This window comes from Ambystoma mexicanum, chromosome 1q (assembly GCF_040938575.1).
Source record: "Ambystoma mexicanum isolate Mex_15411 chromosome 1q, UKY_AmexF1_1, whole genome shotgun sequence".
In the NCBI taxonomy this organism is placed as follows: Eukaryota; Metazoa; Chordata; class Amphibia; order Caudata; family Ambystomatidae; genus Ambystoma; species Ambystoma mexicanum.
The window spans coordinates 1,344,195,339-1,344,219,032 of NC_090922.1; the positions used below are offsets into that span (position 1 = coordinate 1,344,195,339).

Below are 23,694 nucleotides of genomic sequence, written 5' to 3' on the forward strand. Positions count from 1 at the left end.
TCTTCTATTTCCATGTTTTTCATTATTGATAATTTTGAGTCACCTTTATTCTGTGATTACCTTTTGGTAGAATGTAAATTATTTTTTGACTTTGCACTCCCTTCCGGAGATCCACACACAGTCTGTTATCCCTACCCGCGAGTCCTTCGGGAACGCGGTCACGTGGTAGATTCAAGAGGCGTTGTCCTGACAACGCGCCGATGCGTGCATCGCAGTTTCAAGTGAGCTAGCGAGAGGAACAGTTCTATCGCTCGCTGGTCACACGGTAAGCCTTCTTAAAGATTTATCTATACTGATCGTACCTGTCTGCTTCCATAGCTTATGGTACTTTCATTACATTTCAGCCTATTCCGAAGGCTGCGCTACGGCGCTGACATTTTCCCGGGCAGTTCACTGCCGTCCACATGTTTTCGCACACCAAGCCACCACGCATGCAAGCACTTTACTACTCAGTCAGGTAAATGCTATTCGAATTTTTATTTCTTGCCAATTTTATATGCATCAGCCCTCTCACTGCTGTTTTCTTCTTCTCCTTCTGTTTCCTGTTATCCGCATCTATCAATTTTGACCTTTTCCACCACAACAATTATTGGTATGTTATTTACTTTATTCATTTAATTATTGTCGATACATTAATTTTGGAATATTATGATATGACACATGTACAATTTGCAGACTTGCCCTGAAGAAGGATATATGAATCCGAAATGCATTGGCAAATGTTTTTGTCTGACATGAGATGTTAAGTGGCTTTTCCTTCCTCGCTAAGGAAATATTGGTAACGCCTCACACCACGAGGCAGATTACTATGCCTTCACGCAACTATTTGTTGATAAAAACTCTCTTTTTTTGAAAAATCAATGGACTAACGTGGTTATTATATGTGAACATATAATTTGGTTTACAACAAACCTTACACAACACGAAATGTATACAAACACCACAAGACATATCAACAGTCGAAAAATACATAACTATATAAAATCACATGATTCCTGTCATTTGATCCAAAAGACCTTTTAAAAAGTTATTCAAAGCTAAAATCAATGACACATTGTCCTCCCACATGAATCTACGCCAGAGTAAATTCATTGTAAAGTCAGTCAATGCAACCTTTGTCTTTAGAACAACTAAGCCTATTCTCAATACAATACGGACATACAGTAAAGCAGTGCTTCAGTGTTACTTTCAAATTGACATTTTTACAAAATCTACAATATGTCAAAGTGCTAAGTGGCTGCGGGCCGTTCCAATGTCTTGACCTTTCCCTGCAATGCAACTGGTTCAACCGAAAACAAAGGTATGTGGTGCGCACTCTGCTACACAGGAATCGCTGCAGAGGCATACAATCTCTCTTGTGAGTATACGTTGAGTGCGTTCTAATACTATCAATGGTCTCGGCCCATTCAAACCTAAACAGTCTTCTCTTCACCACCCCAGTCGGTATATTAACTCCTCCTCTGAAGCTCCAATTGATATTAACACACCCAGCATCTGACTCTTGAAAGAATTGATGGAAGTGATTGATACTTCCAGCATGATGTTGTTCAAGTCAGCATATAATGAATTCTTCAGGGGATGAAGGACATTTATATAGGTTGACAATTGTCTCCACATAAGGCATACCTTAAGGGAAATCAGACACAACTCATGCCTAATAACCGAATTGGAAATTGCCAGAGATAAACTCAACACCTCCTTCCACATTTTACCCTGAATTACTTTAAGGAGGTACCCCAGATCCAGTAAACATATGTCGAGCTCATACAACAAAACTGGTTCAATCTTAGCCAGGTAGAATCGGACGATAGGCAATATAGAAAATGTACACATTCTAGTAAATAGAGATTTCATTTGGGGGGCGAGTATTCAAAGGTTCTCATGGAGACAGTCCCTCCACATACCCAGATATGACTTATTACTCAGATGTGTTACTCATCACTCTGAAATAGGCCGAAGATGCGGAGGAGTGACCTTGGAGATCATGGTGGTACAAGAATCGATATTCAGCCTTCCATCCCAGCTCCCCTGAGTACAATACTCAGGCTTCCTCAAAGAGGGGCTCTTTTCTACAATGTACCTCTCTGCTGTTTCAGTTAGGACAGACAGAGGTGTCAATTGAATAAAAGAGCGGGGAGAACACACACCGCCAATACCAATGCTGCAAAGGAACACAAAGATATTAGACAGTGTTGAAGTTAAGGCAAGTAATCAGAACAGTTGAATTACATGGGAAACTACCTAGATAAGTATTGGAGTGGAGCTTCCCCGGGGTGGATCTACAAGAAATATAACACAAAATGAGTGGGAATGGTCTAAAGAGCCTTTTTAAAGTATCAGTCCCAACTTATATATATAAAATGGGTAACAACTAACCTGAATAAGGATATTTTGAGGAAAGGAATCCAGGAAACAGAAGACAACGAAAGGAGAAAATAACAAACAGGAATGTTAGTGTAGGGAAGTAGCCCCGGACGGCACGAGGGTCGCACTAGTGCCGGGTTGGTGCAGTTTCAGCAGAGTGTTTATATGCACTTGAAGACAAGTTCACAGGATAGTCATTCAATGTCCCAGAATCCAACAGGAGACAAATATCCAAACAAGTCGTGTAGAGAAAACAGTAGCAGAGGCGGGATTTGCCAATTAAGTATTTACCTGAGCACACATGCATCCAGAGTAGGTGTAGAAAGTTCCGGATAGTTGACAGCAAGTCCTCTGCTTTGGTTCCGTGTACAGAAGCGGCAACCTGGAATGAAGTACCGCAAGAGACAGAAGGGAGCCAGATCCAGTAACGTTCTGAATCAAAAAACCAGATGAGCACGACAGGAATAAAGGAGGAGACAAGCCAATCCAGTAGTCAGGCAGGGGTCAAAACCAGGAGTTCACATGAGGAATCGTGTGGAGAAGACACAAAGAAGTGACGGACGTAACCGCGTGTAGCTTGTAACGCTAATTAGCAGCAAAGAGCCCCTTGAAAGACGGTGGTTTTATAGTCGTATGGGGGCGTGTCTTGCCGTACGTCTTCCACGTACAGGACGTGTCAGCTGACCCGGAGTCCATTGTAGTTTGTACAGGCGCCATGGCAGCCTGTATCTGGTCCACAGAGGAGCTTATAAAGAAGTTGTATTCTGCAAGGAGGCCCGCGGGGAAGCCCGAAGTGTAACAGCATCCTCCCCCAAAGACTCCGGCAACCCCCTGGCGGAATGGAAACTCCTCAGAAGATCCGGACAATGTAAATTGGAGAGAGGCTCCCATGTACGGTCCTCAGGCCCATAACCCTTCCAATCCACAAGGTAGAGCAACGTACCCCTGGAAACCCTGCAGTCCAGGATACGCAAGACCTCATACTCCTCCTCTCCATCCACCAAGATTGGCAAAGGATGTGTAGGCAGACGGGTCCCCTGGATGAAAGGCTTGATCAGGGAGACGTGAAAGACTGGATGTATCCGCCATGAGCGCGGCAGGGAGAGCTTGACCGCCGCGGGATTGATAACATCAGTAATGGCATAAGGTCCCACGTATTTGGGCAGAAGCGAGTGTTTGCCCGCAATTCGTAAATTACGGGACGACAACCACACCTTCATGCCACTCCGATAGACTGGTGCAGGGGATCGATGCAGATCGGCATACTTCTTGGCACGATCTTGAGCTCGGAGTAAATGACAGCGTACATCCCGATGAATCTTATCGAGATCTCCTATACAATCGCTTGCTGCTGGATTAACGGCCGGTAATACCGGATCAAGTGGAAGTTCCCTAGGATGACCACCATACAGGGCAAAAAAGGGAGAAACCCCAGTTGATGTATGCATAGAGTTGTTATATGCAAACTCCGCATAAGGCAGAGAAGTAAACCAAGACTGTTGGAACTGAAGGCATAAACAGCGTAGGTACTGTTCGATAGTAGCGTTAGTTCTCTAAGTCTGCCCGTCCGTCTGAGGATGGTAAGCCGAAGAGTACCTGTCCTCAATACCCAGAGAAGCTGTAAGAGCCTTCCAGAATCGTGACGTAAATTGTTTACCACGGTCGGAAACAATAACCGAGGGTAATCCAAAGAAACGAAAGACATTCGTCAAGAACAGTCTCGCCAATTCTGGAGCCGCAGGCAAGCCAGAGCAAGGTATGAACAATGCATATTTTGTGAAATAATCAATAATCACCCAAATGGTGTCATGGACCTGAACGTCAGGAAGTTCCACAATGAAATCCATTGACAGCATCTGCCAAGGTTTGTACGGAACAGGAAGAGGTTGTAACAAGCCTACTAGTTTGGCTCTAGAGGTTTTACATTGAGTGCATATGGAACAAGTCAAAATTTAGTCCTTTACATCACGAACCATGGAAGGCCACCAAGCCCAACGCCGTAAGGCTTCAAGAGTCTTTTGACTTCCTGGATGTGCAGCAATCAAAGAATCGTGAGACCACTGGAGCGCTAAAACTCTAGCTTGACCTGAGGGTATATAGACGCGCCCTTGAATGAATGGCATACCCTGAATTACTTCCAGGTTGAAGTCAGTGATCTCTTTTGGATGGGTTGAGACCCAATCAAGGATGATTGAACGCAAAGAGGGCTGAATCGAACAACCACAAACAACTTTGTACAGTAGGAGAGGAAGTGCTTCGATCTGTTGGGACTGGCCATCCGCATGTAGGCGAGAGAGAGTATCAGCCGAAACCTGAGCTTTAGCAGGACGGTAAGTGATAACAAATTGATACTGTGAAAAGAATAAATGCCACTGCGCCTGTCTAGCTGTAAGACATTTCATAGATTTGAAGGCTAACAGACTGCGGTGATCCGAGTTTACCGTTACAAGGTGTTTGGCCCCCAGAAGGTGATGTCTCCATTCCAAGAATGCGTCTCTGATGGCTAAGAGTTCGCGTTCCGTGATGGAATCATTTCTTTCGGAAGCTGTCAATTTACGAGAGAAGTAGGCAACAGGATGAATCTCGCCCGAATGAGGACAGGTTTGTGACAACACTGCCCCAAGAGCATAACCCGAAGCGTCAACTTCAACAAAAAAAGGAAGCTAGGGATCGGGATGTTTGAGGACAGGGGCGGAAGTGAAGGCTGATTTTAATTGATCAAAAGCTTTCTGAGCTTCTGAAGACCATAAAAATGGCACCTTGGCACTTGTCAGAGAGGTAAGAGGCGCAGAGATTTCAGAAAAACCATTGATGAAGCGTCTATAAAAGTTTGCAAATCCCAGGAATGATTGTAAAGATTTGACTGAACTTGGCACAGGCCATTCCAGGATAGCACTAATTTTGGACTGACTCATGCGCACCCCATTGTTAGTAAGATCATATCCCAAAAATTCCACCTTTGAGGCATGAAATATGCACTTTTTGGCTTTTACAAACAATTTGTGATCTCTCAGGCGTTGGAGCACTGTTTTGACATGTATTTCGTGGTCTTCCTGGTTTTGTGAATAAATCAAAATCTCATCCAGGTAGACAACAACAAACTGATCAAGAATGTCATAAAACAAATAGTTCAAGAATGTCTGGAAGGTTCGGGGCATTACATAACCCAAAGGGCATGACAAGGTATTCAAATAGACCGTAACGTGTTTTGAAAGCGGTCTTCCATTCGTCCCACCCTCTCATACGGACGAGATTATGTGCTCCTCTGAGATCGAGCTTAGTAAATACTTTGGAAGATCCCAATTGATCAAGGAGGACAGAGATCAGAGGAAGAGGATACTGGTTTTTTATGGTTGCTGCATTCAAAGCATGATAATCAATACAGGGACGTAAATCCCCTTCCTTCTTAGGAACAAAGAAAAGTGGTGATGCAATTGGTGATTTGGATGGACAAATGAATCCCATGGCCAAGGCCTTGTCTATATAATCTTTAAGGACTTCATCTTCTTTGAGAGTGATGGAATACACTCTGCCGGATGGTATCTTTATTCCCGGTATTAGGTCTATTGGGCAATCATAGGCTCTATGTGGAGGTAGAGTCTCCGCCATCCCTTTGTCAAAAACATCTGCGTAATCTGCATATTGAGAAGGTACCGTAGAGACAACATTTTTAGAAACAGCTCCAATATGCATAGTAGGAGAAACCAGTGCCCTGACCGGACTATCCTGGGTAATTCCAAGTAATGTAGTACATCGGGTATTGCATATATTGGAAGGGAACTGAATCTGAGATGTCGACCAGTCGATGGCAGGGTTATGAAACTTCAACCATGGACTATCCAGAATGACTTTGTAGGCTGGTGCTTTGATGATATCGAATGATATCTCTTCAGTATGGCCTTCATCGGTACTCATATGTAGTGGAACCGTTTGGTGAGTTACCATTCCTGATACAAGAATTGAACCGTCCACTGCATTCACTGTTTCAGGTATAGCTATGCGAATCAGTGGTATTCTTGACATAGAGGCAAAGCATTGATCAACATAATTACCTGTTGCACCTGAATCAATCACGGCTGTTGTCTGGAATGAAACACTGTGATTCAGGGAAAACGTAACAGGTAGGCGGACTAGATGACTCGGATTCTGTAATGTAGAGTCCAAAGGTGAATGTCCCGACATAGGGACTCTGTCTACTGTCGGGATTTGGCGTTTCCCGCCTTTCTTTTGGGTTTTTTGGGACATTCAGGCAATAAGTGGTCAGAGGCCCCACAGTACATGCAGAGATTGTGTGATCTACGATATTCTCGTTGAGCAGGGGTAAGTAGTCCCCTAACCACACCAATCTGCATAGGTTCTGGCACAGGAAGCAAAGAAGACAAGGCCTCTGCTGAAACCGTGCTGAACAATGCTGGTTTCTTTTCGCCACGTCTTTCGGATTTACGAGCATCAATTTGAAGGACTAAATCTAGCAGTTCCCCGAATGCCGTGGGGACTAAAGGAACAGTGTAGAGGATGTCCTTTAGCTCATCTGAGAGGCCTTAATAGAAAACGCTGTCTTGTTTTCTTCAGGCCAGTCAGTTTCTGCTGCCAACTGATTGAACCGGGCCAAATAGACCAATAGAGAATTGTTCCCTTGTCGATGCTTTAAGAGTTCCAGGTCAGTAGCTTGAGTAGTATAATGTGTATCAAATACTTTACTCATCATAGCAAGAAGGGCATCACAATTGTAGAGAACATGACTGTTGGATTCTAACAATGGGTTAGCCCATGCGGCTGCAGTGCCTCCTAAATGTGACAAGACAAAGGCCGCTTTAGTTGTAGAGGTTGGAAATGAAGCGGGACGGCACAAAAAATGCAGTTTGCATTGGTTAATGAATGTTCGGTATTGTTTAGGATCGCCTAGGAAGCGTTCAGGAGGAACTAGAGGGAACTGGGTTGTAAGCATGATCGAGTTTGATTCCTGCTTCGGAGGTGGAAACCCTGATCCTGATGCTGTAGCACCAGCACCGGCCATCTGTGGCGCTGGTGTGGTAACCAAGGCCTAAATGGCGTCCATACGTTGGCGCAGTGCCTCTTGTGCATTGGTCAAGTCGGTTCGTAGATCCGTGACCATTTGCACGATTTGAGTCAAAGCATCACTAGCCTCCGTGGACATTGTTCGTGGCTGCTAATTCTGTTACTCACCACTCCGAAATAGGCCGAAGATGCGGAGGAGTGACCTTGGAGATGATGGTGGGACAAGAATCGATATTCAGCCTTCCATCCCAGCTCCCCTGAGTACAAGACTCAGGCTTCCTCAAAGAGGGGCTCTTTTCTACAATGTACCACTCTGCTGTTTCAGTTGGGACAGACAGAGGTGTCAATTGAATAAAAGAGTGGGGAGAACACACACCGCCAATACCAATGCTGCAAAGGAATACAAAGATATTAGACTGTGTTGAAGTTAAGGCAAGTAATCAGAACAGTTGAATTAAATGGGAAACTACCTAGATAAGTATTGGAGTGGAGCTTCCCCGGGGTGGATCTACAAGAAATATAACGCAAAATGAGTGGGAATGGTGTAAAGAGCCTTTTTAAAGTATCAGTCCCAACTTAAATATATAATGGGTAACAACTAATCTGAATAAGGATATTTTGAGGAAAGGAATCCAGGAAACAGAAGACAACGAAAGGAGAAAATAACAAACAGGAATGTTAGTATAGGGAAGTAGCCCCGGATGGCACGAGGGTTGCACTAGTGCCGTCCGAGGGTCGCACAAGTTCACAGGATAGTCACTCAATGTCCCAGAATCTAACAGGAGACAAATATCACAAAAAGTCGTGGAGAGAAAACAGTAGCAGAGACGGGATTTGCCAATTAAGTATGTACCTAAGCACACATGCATCCAGAGTAGGTGAAGAAAGTTCCGGATAGTTGACAGCAAGTCCTCTGCTTTGGTTCCGTGTGCAGAAGCGGCAACCTGGAATGAAGTACCGCAAGAGACAGAAGGGAGCCGGATCCAGTAACGTCCCGAGTCAAAAAACCAGACGAGCACGACAGGAATAAAGGAGGAGACAAGCCAATCCAGTAGTCAGGCAGGGGTCAAAACCAGGAGTTCAGATGAGGAATCGTGTGGAGAAGACACGAAGAAGTGATGGACGTAACCACGTGTAGCTTGCAACGCTAATTAGCAGCAACAAGGCCCTTGAAAGACGGTGGTTTTATAGTCGTATGGGGGCGTGTCTTGCCGTACGTCTTCCACGTACAGGACGTGTCAGCTGACCCGGAGTCCGTCGTAGTTTGTACAGGCGCCATGGCAGCCTGTATCTGGTCCACAGAGGAGCTAGTAAAGAAGTTGTATTCTGCAAGGAGGCCCGCGGGGAAGCCCGAAGTGTAACAAGATGGTATCCCAAATATCGCAAGGATAATACTAGTTCCAGTCCCTCAGAGTCCAGTACACAATGCATGATCTTACATTTAGTGCGCCTGGAGAACACAACCACCTTCGATTTGGCACCGTTAGGTGAGATATTATTTTCAAGTGAGTACTGGGAACAAATATTCGACTTACATTGTAAGCCGGTTGCCTTTCTATCAAAAATAATGAAATTGTCGTCTAAGGCAAGCCAGTCCAACCTACCAAGCCGTGCTGACGAAATGGATAGCCATTGAAAAGGATTGGTGCAAATGTACAACCTTGTTTCAGACCTACACATGAATTGATTGTAGTGGAAAGGGACCCCTCTTGAGTCAGACGATCCCGCAAGGTCGTTCCTGTGTGTAGGAGAGCTAACAGTTGCATCAACCTACTAGGTCATTCATTTTGAGCAGTTTTGACCACAACACTGATCTAACAGAACAGTCAAATGCGCTGGTCAAGTCCAGCAAGGCCATATAGACAGCCCTAAATTGGTGTATGATGAACATTGTGTAGCAGGTGTGCCAGAACATTAGCATTTAGAGAAGTCCCCAATTGCTTCCTAAACCCCAACTGGAATCTAGACAAGGCATGGGACTGTTCAATGATAGAATGTAGATCTTGCAGGAGCAGTATTGCAAATACCTTATTAAGAGCGTCAATTAGGGCGATCAGCCTAGAATTTCTCAGGTCCAGGGGATCCCCTTTATTAAAAATCGGTATAATGATAGACTTTGCCCAGGATGGGGGAATTTCATAGGTCCTTTATATTTGATCAAACATAGGTTTTAAAAGAGCTGAACAAACAGAAGGAGAATCATTCAAAACAAATGGAGGGATACCATCAGGGCCCAGTGCCCAAGACGGTTTTAGTTGGTCTATTGCCCAAATAATATCCTCTCCTTTCCAAGGACAAATACCCCAGCTGACCGGGCCCAAAGTAGGATCATCCAGTTTCATAAAAGACTCTGCTAAGGAATATTTCTTCTTATATAAATCCACCCATGTTTGTTCTGCAATCGGGGAATCTGTGGAAGTCCCTTTTAATCTCAGTGTGTGGTTGATAGTAGCCCAAAATGTACCTTCCTTTCCATTACAAAGTTGTAGTAACATAGACTGGTTGTCCCTAATGTGCAAATCCATTTTTAAAGATATGACTACATTCTTATGCGAGTGACACACCTTTTTCTTTGCACTATTATATTCTATTAAGGACAGACTCTGTTTCTTTAACAAACTCAGGCTTTTCCGTTTTAATCTCTTAGACTCCATAATTTTCATGTCAAAGGAGTGCCTAAACTCACCTATACATTCAGGGGATTTATGGTATATACTACTTCTCAAACAATTCATGATGATCTTATATGGTTCTTTGGCACATCCCCAAAGGACCCATTTGATTATCCCTTAAACCGGAGATTGTGAGTGTGTTAGTCAATAGTTCAGAAAACTTCACCACCATCCTGTGATTCCATTTTAAGGTAAGCCATCCCCTGGCTGGCACCAGGCATGCAAGATTGGGTCTCAATTCGAAGGTACTGAGGGAAAGGCCCGAGGTGATGGCGTCAAATGTTTTTCTACTTAAATGCAGAATCATGCTTATAAGAGTTCATTCATTTAGACAGCTTTATTGTTCCATAGGACTGTAGCGCTGTTTATGTTTTATATTGACATATTTTTAATAATGAATTAATTAATCCTTATTTTAGCAATACATCTTAAATAGTCAATTGTCATGACCGCTGCCTCCAAAGAGTCAGACCCAGCCCAACATCCTTGGAAGCAGGGTCACCACTTCCATTCCAGGCACCAGTCGGTCCCCACAGGGGCCTTTTGGACCTTGTCCTGGCGCCAATGGCGCCAGGCTCATAAGGGAACCCAGTCCCGGCACAGGAAGCGCCGGGCTCATATTGAGATGAATGGTGCTTGGGTGGACCTACCTGCTGCAGACCATGCTGCTCACTTACCTGTAGGATGATATCCTCATCCATTCCTGGCTGGAACTACTTTACCTTCTGGGTGTGGCCAGCACCACTCCCTGGGACTGGATACTGGAACTGTTCTGGAAGCTGGAACTTCTTTCTTGCCTGGGCGAGGCTGTGGAAGGAGACACCTAAGCAGTCCAGTGGCCTATTTAAACATCACCCGATCAGTGCAACGTGCTTCGCGTTATCCTGCACTAGCAGCAGGACGCTCACCGTGTCAGCTCCAGAGAATCTTCAGCTTCTGCATCTGTGAACAAGAAATCTTCAGTCTTACCTCCCGGAAAACCAGTCTTCAGTCTTCAGCAGCGTCTGAAAGAGAACAAGGACACAAGGTTAGGACAAGGCAAAACCAGCGCTGCACTTGCCTCGTCCATCGGTGCATTCCGAGGCCGCGTACCGCACTCTTCATACTCCGGCAACCCTGCGGAAACAAAGAACATTAGTTAGTGAACCTCCGTGATAATTTTGCTTACCTGTGCCACGTACGCCTCGATCTCCGCCAAGCGCTGTTTAACCGCACCTGCAAAAACAAGAAGGACATCATTAAGGGCACTGTACGCCATCACTACTCACGTGCCTTCTAGCTGTAATCTGCTTGCCCATACTCCGGCACGTACCTCGGCGTCCATCTCCAACGCCGGCTGCTACGGCTACCTGAAAAAGGGAAAAGAGACATTAAGAAGTGCATTTAACTTCGAATAACATTCTTTTGCTTACGTGCCTTCACGAGCTCCGGCATTCTTCTCACTTACCTTATCTTCATACCGGACCTGCAAAGGCAAGAGACATTTAAGGGGACATATAAATAAAACTCCATATTCAAGCAATTACCGTTCGTGCGGCTAACGACGGCCTTGCTCCCCGACTTCATCCTCTGCAATCAAGAGGCTGGGCTATTAACCAGTGAAGCAACTGGCATTAGCGCCCCTGCACAGACGCAGGATGGAGAGCTCCGCTTTCACCTATCTAAGGTGAGCACATTCAGTCTACGAGTAACGTGGGGAGTCCAGAAAGGGGAAAGTCAGATTGGCCAACCAGACATACATTAACCCCTTGTTCTCCTACTTGCAGACACCTCACCCTCCAGGTCAAAATTACGGTGAGGAGAGGGCCCATCCAGGGTGTTACCAGAGGCCTGCGCGTGAACCTAGAAGACACTGAAATCTCCCAGCCCGGACCTGCGCCTCCGAGGGATTCAGGTGAGCGTTACAGAACGCGAAGCCTACCACAAATTTCCCACCCAGGCGCAATGGAAACCTCGGACACAGATCAATTGGCCCAATTGCTTGGGGCACTCAGAGCTGAAGTACAGGCATCCCGCCAAGAGACAAATGCTTTACGAAGGGAGTTGATCGTTTCCAAAGAGCGAACGGATGATCTGGCCAGACAGTTGTTACAAATACAAGCGGGACAGACGCCTCTGCCTGCCTCGGGAGGGAGCTACACTCCTACAACCTCAAATAATCCGGTGCAAATGAATCTGCCAGGGAATGTGCCTTTGGCCCCGCCCGAACGTTTTTCAGGTGATCCAAAATGGTTTGCAGTATTCATCAACCAATGCCGCTTGCACTTTCTATGTAGACCCGCCGCATTCCCAACTGACCAAACCAAAGTAGCGTTCGTACTTTCCTATCTTAGCGGTAGTGCTGCAGATTGGTCCATTCCTCTTGTGACACAGGATGATCCGATCCTCCATAACTTTCAAGATTTCCAGACCAGTATGGAAAAGTTGTTCGCAAGACACTCACAGGGGCAGGCCTTGGACAATGAACTCCTATCACTAAGACAAGGGAATCAGGATCTCCTGGCATACATAGCATCTTTTAACAGACTGGTGGTTGAGACTAGGTGGCCTGAGGATAAGAGAATCACGCTTTTCTACAGAGGGCTGCGTGGAGAACTTAAAGATGTCTTAGCACAGGTGGTGAATCCTCCGCAAGATTGTTCCGATTATATCGACCTAGTAGTCCAATTAGATCACCGGCTACAGAACAGGAAGACCGATCGTTCCAGATTTGAAACCCAAATATTTTCAAGACCTCAGAGCTCCGCTAAAGGAAAAGATTCCGTGGAGCCCATGCAGATAGGGGTGGTTAAAGGACCATTAACCCAAAAGGAACGGGAAAGGAGAAGACAATTACAGCTGTGCCTCTACTGTGGGAATTCCGGACATTTCCTTCGTGATTGTTCAGTGAAACCGGTCAAGAAGGCTGTAGGAGCTTCCGATAAGAATGCTAAAAAACTAGAATCGGGAAACGACCTCGCCCGACAAGTGTAGAGGTCCGCTTGCCGAGCGTTAAAACCAGTTCCTTGACCTCGCATTTGGTAATGCCTATGGTCCTCATAAGTCCAGATCGACCAGATCGCATGCATGCTATTAAAGCATACATTGATAGCGGAGCGATCGGTAACTATGTAGATCAAGATATGGCAACCAGGATGAATCTTCCTCTATGTTCTAAGATGGTTAAAGACGTAATCACTACAGTGGATGGTACAGAAATAGCTTCCGGACCGGTTTCTCACACCACCATGGAAGTAACGTTGCTATGCCAAGATGGACATCGGGAGAAGATCGTGTTTGATGTAATCAAGGCCCCGCAGTTTCAAGTAATCCTGGGAATTCCTTGGTTGGAAAAGCACAATCCTCAGATAGACTGGCGAGCCAAGGTAATCCGGTTTCCAGAATGCGCCCCAACTTGCTATCCTCGAACCGATAACAGGCTAGCAGCCATCGCCTCCGAGAGCCCCCAATGGCCTCCAGAATACCAAGAGTTCCGCGACGTCTTCCAGAAAGATCAGGCCAACACCTTGCCCCCGCATCGGTCATACGACTGCCAGATAGACCTAGTACCTGGATCTACTCCTCCGTGCAGTAGAATATATGCTCTCACTGAGCCAGAAAATCTCCATCTCAGGCAATACTTGGACCAGTATCTGGCTAACGGATTCATTCGTCCCTCGAAATCTCCAGTTTCTTCAGCTTTGTTCTTCGTTCCGAAAAAAGAAGGTGACCTGAGAACATGTATCGACTATCGCGCCCTGAACCAGATTACAGTCAAAAACAGATATCCTTTGCCTCAGACTCCCGAATTATTGGCCCAAGTTAAAGGAGCCTGCATATACACAAAGCTAGATCTCAGAGGAGCTTACCACTTGGTACGCATTAAGGAGGGTGACGAATGGAAGACGGCCTTTCGCACTAAATACGGATTGTTTGAGTATCAAGTAATGCCCTTTGGACTATGTAACGCTCCGGCCGCCTTCCAGTTCTTTATGAATGACGTTTTCCGAGAACTTATTGATGTATGCGTAATTGTTTATATCGATGACATCCTGGTATACTCATCCTCAGAAGCTGATCACCGAAGACATGTCACAGCAGTTCTACAGAGACTTCGCCAACACCGTTTGTTTGCTCAATTGGAAAAGTGTACTTTTCATGTAAAGGAAGTCGAATTCTTGGGGTTCATCTTGTCACCCAATGGAGTTCACATGGACTCAAGAAAGGTGGACGCTATCACCAAATGGCCGTCCCCAACTTCCGTGAAAGGAGTACAGAGCATGTTGGGCTTTGCTAATTTTTACCGGAGATTCATTCCAGAATTCTCTCGAGTAGTTCAACCCATCACGGCCCTTCTGAAAAAGAATAAAAAATTCGAGTGGACTCCAGAGGCCGAACAAGCCTTCCAAGAATTGAAAGCCAAATTTATCTCTGCTCCAGTCTTAAAGCATCCTCGTCCAGAACTTCCTTATATCGTCGAGACAGACGCATCCAGCCTCGCAATGGGGGCTGTGCTATCACAAAGAAATCCCGAAACACACCAATTACACCCTGTGGCATTTTGGTCCCGCAAATGTTCGGCCCCCGAAATCAACTACACAATTACGGACAAAGAACTTCTGGCAATTAAGTCCGCCTTTAAGGCCTGGCGGCATTATCTCCTGGGAGCCCGGCACACTGTTACTGTAATCACTGATCATCGTAACCTCCAGTATCTGAAGTCAGCCAAGGCCCAATCTTCGAGACAACTCCGCTGGCCATTATTCTTCGTGGAATTTGATTTTGTGATCACGTATCAGCCAGGCAATAAGAACGGAAAAGCAGATGCCCTTTCCCGAATAGGGGTAGACGAACACACAGCTAATCCAGAGCCGGTACCAATAATCCCCGAACAAAAGATACTGGGAGTAATCAACACGCTATCCCTTGAAGATATCGAAGCGAAAGTCAGTCAACTAATAACTCCTGAAGATTCATTGAATTGGCAACTGAAAGGAAAAGATTTTACGATAGATCAGAATCTATTGTATTTCCAAGGAAGACTATATTTGCCATGTGTTGACTTACAGAAGCAGGTCATCACCTGCTACCATGATTCTCTAATAGAAGGACATCCGGGAGTTGCCAAAACCTTAGAGAAAATCAAAAGACATTATTGGTGGCCATCTTGGAGGAAAGATATTAAAGATTTTGTGGCTTCTTGCGGCATCTGCGCACAAAACAAGAGTCAGAAGGAAAGACCAGCAGGTCTGCTACATCCAATAGACATTCCACCATGCCCTTGGCATACTCTCTCAATGGATTTTATCACGGATTTACCCCCCTGCTCCGGATACAATACAATTCTAGTAATCATGGTCCTTTTTTCAAAAATGGCTCATTTTATTCCACTGAAAGGTTTACCCACAGCTCCCGTTTTGGCCCGAGAATTCCTTGAAAACATCGTCCGGTTGCACGGTTTCCCTTCAGTGTTAATCTCCGATCGAGGGAGCCAATTTATTTCCCATTTTTGGCGAAGTTGTTGTCGTTTAGCGCAAATTGATGTACGACTTTCCACCAGCCATCACCCCCAAACTGACGGGCAGACTGAGAGGACTAACCAAACTCTGGAACAATACCTACGCTGCATGTTGCAACAATCGGAGGGCACTTGGAAGGATGTCCTTTGGATTGCTGAATACGCCTACAACAATTCAATCCATTCAGGAACTGGGAAAACCCCTTTTTTTCTGCTGTATGGGATTCATCCTCGAACCTCTAATTTGGATCCACCTCAAGCTCTCGGAACGCCCGCTGTAGACCATCTGCATGCGACAATAACTCAAGCATTTAAGGAAGCCACAGCCCACCTTCAACGAGCCAAGGAAATGTATAAGAAAGGAGCGGATCAACATCGAAAAGAGGCCCCTCAATACCAAGTAGGAGATCAAGTCTGGCTGTCTACTAAGCATTTATCCCTAAAAGGACCACGCACCTTCAACCCAAAGTATTTAGGACCCTACACGATCACGGCTGTGATAAATCCGGTGGCTGTGAAATTGGAACTACTTATTCGGATGAAGATACATCCCGTTTTCCATGTTTCTCTCCTAAAACCTATGCAACCCGGAACCCGTTTGACTAAACCTCCAGAGCCAATCCAGGTTGATGGAGAACTCGAATTTGAAATTCGAAACATCTTGGATTCCAAAATTTCCAAATCGAAACTGTACTACCTGATTGATTGGAAGGGATTTGGCCCCCAGGAGAGATCTTGGGAGCCTTCAGAATATGTCCATGCACCTCGTCTAGTCAGGAAGTTTCATCAGACTTTTCCCAACAAGCCAAAGCCTCCAGAGAAGACAAGCTTGGGAGGGGCCTTGAGGGGGTGGTGCTGTCATGACCGCTGCCTCCAAAGAGTCAGACCCAGCCCAACATCCTTGGGAGCAGGGTCACCACTTCCATTCCAGGCACCAGTCGGTCCCCACAGGGGCCTTTTGGACCTTGTCCTGGCGCCAGTGGCGCCAGGCTCATAAGGGAACCCAGTCCCGGCACAGGAAGCGCGGGGCTCATATTGAGAGGAATGGTGCTTGGATGCACCTACCTGCTGCAGACCATGCTGCTCACTTACCTGTAGGATGATATCCTCATCCATTCCTGGCTGGAACTACTTTACCTTCTGGGTGTGGCCAGCACCACTCCCTGGGACTGGATACTGGAACTGTTCTGGAAGCTGGAACTTCTTTCTTGCCTGGGCGAGGCTGTGGAAGGAGACACCTAAGCACTCCAGTGGCCTATTTAAACAACACCCGATCAGTGCAACGTGCTTCGCGTTATTCTGCACTAGCAGCAGGACGCTCACCGTGTCAGCTCCAGAGAATCTTCAGCTTCTGCATCTGTGAACAAGAAATCTTCAGTCTTACCTCCCGGAAAACCAGTCTTCAGTCTTCAGCAGCGTCTGAAAGAGAACAAGGACACCAGGTTAGGACAAGGCAAAACCAGCGCTGCACTTGCCTCGTCCATCGGTGCATTCCGAGGCCGCGTACCGCACTCTTCATACTCCGGCAACCATGCGGAAACAAAGAACATTGGTTAGTGAACCTCCTTGATAATTTTGCTTACCTGTGCCACGTACGCCTCGATCTCCGCCAAGCGCTGTTTAACCGCACCTGCAAAAACAAGAAGGACATCATTAAGGGCACTGTACGCCATCACTACTCACGTGCTTTCTAGCTGTAATCTGCTTGCCCATACTCCGGCACGTACCTCGGCGTCCATCTCCAACGCCGGCTGCTACAGCTACCTGAAAAAGGGAAAAGAGACATTAAGAAGTGCATTTAACTTCGAATAACATTCTTTTGCTTACGTGCCTTCACAAGCTCCGGCATTCTTCTCGCTCACCTTATCTGCATACCGGACCTGCAAAGGCAAGAGACATTTAAGGGGACATATAAATAAAACTCCATATTCAAGCAATTACCGTTCGTGCGGCTAACGACGGCCTTGCTCCCCGACTTCATCCTCTGCAATCAAGAGGCTGGGCTATTAACCAGTGAAGCAACTGGCATTAGCGCCCCTGCACAGACGCAGGATGGAGAGCTCCGCTTTCACCTATCTAAGGTGAGCACATTCAGTCTACGAGTAACGTGGGGAGTCCAGAAAGGGGAAAGTCAGATTGGCCAACCAGACATACATTAACCCCTTGTTCTCCTACTTGCAGACACCTCACCCTCCAGGTCAAAATTACGGTGAGGAGAGGGCCCATCCAGGGTGTTACCAGAGGCCTGCGCGTGACCCTAGAAGACACTGAAATCTCCCAGCCCGGACCTGCGCCTCCGAGGGATTCAGGTCAGCGTTACATCAATACATATTTTAAACATCATAAATATCGCATAAATAGTATAATAACACTAGATAAATACCAAAAGATATAAATTAAACCAAATCATAAAATGATATGAGTTCTGAAATGTGGCACTATGGAGCCTCATCACGAGTTTGCAAGTAAATCAGCAGTAAATCTTCCGATTTACAACCAAACTCCTTTATCGTTACTGCCACTTGGTCCCGTGGCATTACCATGGAATTATCAGTGGTGGTATGGCAGGGTAAATCCCAGTTTCCGGAGTACTCCATGGGGATTGTTAGCATATTTACTGCAAGAATTAATACCGCGGTAAAGCTGCTGATTTTTTGAGGTAAAGTGTAAGTTTCACCATGAATTCTCCACTTTACCTCCACATCCTAAATGTGTTTGTGTGGTACAAGTGGCAGTAATTTCATTACCACTAAACAAAGCTGTGATAAAGCAACTACCGTCACTTTTCTACTGCACGGTCAATCTCGTAATGCGCCCCTATATATCTATTTTCAAATGATGTAGTTCGTTTTTGTGCTCAAATACTAAGATGATTTGTAAACAATAAGAGATCAACCATTTAACATTGTTTCATTGTTTTCTCTAATGGTCTTCAATTGGCTTGAAGGTTTTGCATTTGTCTGAATGAAAGCCCCAAACAATAAAAGAAATCTATTTTGTCATTTCAGGATGATGAATACTCCCATCTGTACACTCTGATTGTCCGTCCCGATAACACCTATGAAGTAAAGATAGACAATAGCAAAGTGGAATCTGGAAGTCTTGAAGAGGACTGGGATTTTCTACCTGCGAAGAGGATACTGGATCCAGATGCCAAAAAACCTGAAGACTGGGACGAGAGAGAACAGATTGAGGATCCTGATGAAAAGCGACCTGATGTGAGTACAGTTCCAGGAAAGAATTTATTTCAAATTATGCAGTCGCTGTACTAAGAAAAGAGTTCCTTTTAGTTTGTCTTGGTACAACACAGTGGTCGATGTGGGCGGAAGTGATTGGGAGCGGTGCTATTCTACTCTTTCTACTTTTTTATTTTACCTTTTACTGTTCTGATACTTTTATTTCTAAAAGAAACCGTTCCAGAATGATTTTGTTTTAAAATAAAAGTGTAGGAAGAAGTTTAAACTTGGACCTCAGTGCACTGCACTGAACATTCCCAGCAGGTTTGTTTGTTTGACGGTTTGAATTGCACTTGAGAAGGGTGTGGTGATGGCGTTTGTGGGGGTAGGGGCATGTCAGCAGGGAACATAGTTCCACTACTTCTTTTCGTACACTTCGACCACTGGTACAACATAATAGAAATGCATCTGAAGTGCATCTAAAGTGGACTGTTGGACTGGGAGGTCTGACACTTCTACTCGCCTGCCTGCTTGTGGAAAACATGCCGTGCTTGGGACCTTAGTCGGCAAGAAGAAGCTGACTTTGCCAGTTACCTGCCGTAACAGGCTGCGGTTTTGGACTCAAAGACTCAAGTAATTGTTCATGTTATAGGCTGTGAATACTTCGATTTCATTTCATTGCTGAGTACAAGTCTCTGCCGCGACTTTGCCGCGGCTGATTGTATCAGTTTTTGGGATTACAGCGTTCTTACACACTTTCTTTTTTCCCCTTTTTCTGTTTCTCCTGCAGTCTCCAGACCGCACCTCCAACTGCCTTCAGGCCCACCCCTCGCATCTCCGCCCACCTCCCTCCAGCTTCCACCTTCTATAATAGCACTGGTGCGCTCGCATCGTGCGCGCGCATCCAAAGTGCATCTAAAGTGGACTGTTGGACTGTTATACGGTGAGGCGGCTGAGGTGGCAGGGGCATTAGTTAGTTTGATAACGTCTTTCATTATTTAGCTATCCTAGCATCCTTCTTCTGTGTGTTCGATTTGTGGCTTAATTACTCCTCGTCTGCACGGCGAGGCATCAGCTGCACATTTAAGCCCATATATCATGGCGAATGGGCTGCGCAGCGTTAAAAAAAAAGTAAACCAACATCATCCTAAAAAAGCAGAGGCCGAACTAATCGAGGCCAAACCTCATTCTGAAATGTCCCCAATTCTACCTATTCGGGAAGAGGACACAGAAAAAAATCCTTCCTTTGATCCTTCAATAGGAAGTTTACCTTTGTCAGGAAATACAAATGGCCTTCCTAAGATCCAAAATGAGGTGGCCTAGTGTCCAGAAAGTGACTCTGTGTCAAAATACAGTATTGCCCTAGCCTCCTCGGTGTGCACCAAGAAAAAGGCACAGTCCATTCTCTCCGAATCTGATGGAATTGGTTCTTCACTATCAAACACTTTACCGGCTGCTAGTGAAAATCCTGACTCGATGCCTGTTGATATAGAAGCCCAGGAAGATCCAGCTACTGAGGTGTCTAAAGAAAAATCCTTGCAAAAAAAGCGGACTCCGAATACAGCTTGGGAGATTCCGATTACAAAACTGGTTAAAAAAACCACTGACTCAAAAATGGCATTGGGGTCCCTATCTGTTAAAGAGGCCAACAAAATTTCCCCGTGAGGTTGGGAGAATGATGAGTCCATCCTAAACCTGAGTCTAGACAGGGACGCTATTAAAAAGAAAATGGGAATTGAGCAGTTTGGTACTCTCACTGCTGATTTCTCCATGCTAGCCCCTGCAATACAGTCAGAATTGGGAAAGCGCATGAGACTCTCACATGAACCCTCAACCCCTGTTAAGAAAAGCAAGTATGGGATTGAAAATGTGTTCTTATTTAACAATTGTCAACCATATGCATATACTGTACCTCCTCACTTCAGTGCCCAAAAAGAGGCACAAATGTTAGGGGGTTCCCTTCCTTCGAGAATAGCCAGTGCCGGAGGGCCCTCTACACAGATAAACAGCTCCCCTATATCTGGAAAATCTCAGATCCAAGCTACCCAACTCCCACAGAGTCCCGAAGGGTTAGGGGCTTCTCATTTCGACTTTAATGAATCCATGAATCATGGATGTGCCACGGTCGAACTATGGCATAAATGAACAACAAAAATATAGAGAAGAGCAACAACATTAAATCTACATATGCAAATGTCTGACCTGATAAGCATACTCAGTAAAATGGAGGGCATGTTGTTTTCTAGTCATATGTTCTCTTCCTTAATTCACAAAAAAGACTTGAGTACAAACTTCCATCATATTGCTACCCAAACTAAGTCCTTTGCTGAGGCTGTGACTGAAGGGCTTTCACCCAAACCCACCATAGAGAAGGTTTCAAAAGTAGCGACTGTAAAATCTGAAGAGACTAATGCATCCAACATTGCAGCTCTGACTGTACTTGTAACGGAGATGGCTATCTCTCTTGCAACGCTCTCTAAATCATATATCAAGGAAGCCATCACGCCCATGAGGGGCAAGGATGAGTCCTTCAGCACTAACTGACCTTATCGATCTATCGGGAGAGGATCTCGAGCTTAAACTAACAGGCAAATTGACCATTAATGATCTTCAGCATGTTAAACTTCCACCATTACCCCAAACTAAGAAACAAAGAATGGCCTTGGCTCGAGCCGAAAAGCGCAATCTTCTCAATAAAAATCTGAAAGGAAAAAAAAAAAAAAAACCAAGAATGTGATAAAATAGATAAACACAACCAACATATGAAAGATATTTGTAATTTATCTGGGGGAGACAATATCATTGACTTGAACCAATTGAATGAGGAATCCAAGGCCCTGTTGAACCTTCCTGAATCCATTCCGACTGCCCAATCTTTCGAAGAAAAAAAAATCCTACTGTAAAAAAACAAATCTTGGAATGTAAGGTTAATGAGGAAGTTCTATCAGAACCTGTTAATAACGTTCCAAAAAAGCTTCAAACCAAACTAAAGAAAGTGGCAGTCTGCATGGATGAAGGTTCTATCAACTCAGACTTGGAGTTGAATACCAACATTGAGCCTCCTTACCAAATTCAATCTGTTCTTTCAAATTTCTATCCCATGCTGAAAATTAAAAAGACCGCGAAAGTGATTCTTGGTAAAGATAACGAGCAAAGGGGCACAAAACAAGCCAACTGTCCAAAAAAGTTAGGAAAGATTAAAACTCCCATGTCTGATGGGTCGAGGGTAAACATGTCTGATTCAAAATTATTTGACTCACATGTCGATCTTGATGATCAGTCTTGTCACTGAAGGTGTACAGGATATGGAGCCCACATCACCTATCTCAAATTCGATGAATCAGATCCCACAACGCCCACACGCAAATGCTCACTCTAATGAGACAAATGCTGCCACATGTAAGGGGCAGCAAGATTTCTCAACAAATGATGATCCCATTGACTTAAAATCTGCCACAATAATGGGATGGGAAAGTGAAGAAGCACGACATGGCAAGGCTCGCGTGAATCGTACTTTTATGATGTCTGTCATTCAAGATATTCCAGCATTGCGGATCATTCGATCAAATGACTTAGACTGGGTGAAATTAGCAGTTATAAATAACAACAGAATGATCTGCAGATTTATGTCACCTTTTATTCTGAAGCTGTTATGGGAACATAGAGAGGATCTAGCATCGATTGGGCTAACCATCTCTATTTTTTCCTCGCTTGAGGAAGCAAAAACCTATTTAGAAACTTCACCTCCTGTAATTGAAAGTACAGCCCCTTGCTCCATCCAGGGTGCTCCCTCAAATATTGATGCCGATACTATGAAACAGTTAATTTCATTCATGTCTGCATTAAAGGAGATGTCATGGAGGGATCCTAAAACCGATCAGCCCCCGAATCAATCAAAAGGGATGAGAGACTCTTAGCTTGGTGAAACTTCACATCATCTCGTGGAACCCATGCGGTATAAACAACTTCAAAAAATGGTATAGCCTAAACTATTTTCAAAGAGCCGATATTATTTTCATCCAAGAATCCATGAATCAAACTATCTTTACTATAGAGGGCTATTTCTCATTTATTCAGGTCACTAGGCGGGGAGCCAGTGGAAGATTTGGGTGGCCTTGCAATACTTATAAATACCGCATATAAGTGTTCCACAGAGAGGATCAGTAGTTCTGAATCCATTCTCACTATCATATTAAAAGACGATGAGGATCCCTCCATCATTCTTCTGTTGATCCTTATATATTGGAACAAAATCACTACTTCAATCGAAACCATCTTGGGCGAATTGAATGAGGTACTAGAAAAGGTTCTGATTTCTTTTCCTTCAGCTAGAATTATCGTAGGTGGTGATCTAAATTGTTATTGTTACGACAAAAGTGTTCATAATTGTGAAATATGGAATATGCACTCACAAGCCTCGAAAAAGTGTGGGAAATTGTGGAGTACTTTTTTTTTGATTGGGACATGCAAACACCTTACTATCCCCTAGATTGCTACCACTACACTTTGACGAGAGCAGGTAGTAAATCTCTAATTGATTACTTTTTTATTTCTTCAAGGTTATACCCGACCATTGATGTTCTTCCTATCATCAATCCGAACCTAGGTGATCACATGATGATTTCTTTATCCTTGAATATCCCTATGGCTCGTTTTGATGAGAATCTCTTTCTATCTCTGATAGAAGCTGATCGCTACCGCCAAACAGTAAGATGGAATCCTAGAGTATGTTCCACTTTCATGCAACATTTAGAATGTGACCCCAATATTTTCTTGCTTTCAGCCCCACACTATGCCTCCCTTGAAACTCTGGACAACCAAAATTCCACTAGAATCCAATTTCATCTTTATAAACTGAATCTCACTCGAAATATGAATGAGTTACCAACTACTACACATGTTCATAAATTCAACCTTCAAGTTGCATGCTTAAAAACGCAGAAAAATATTGATGTTAGAAAGCTCA

General features: G+C 44.7%; 1 protein-coding gene across 1 annotated transcript in view; it reads left to right on the forward strand.

Moving 5' to 3' along the window:
- Positions 1-23,694, forward strand: part of LOC138547460 (calreticulin-like) — a 281,960-nt gene that overhangs the window by 133,108 nt on the left and 125,158 nt on the right. The window contains exon 5 of the mRNA XM_069642212.1: positions 18,561-18,770. Coding sequence (XP_069498313.1) covers positions 18,561-18,770 — 210 coding nt within the window. The remainder of the gene's footprint in view (positions 1-18,560; positions 18,771-23,694) is intronic.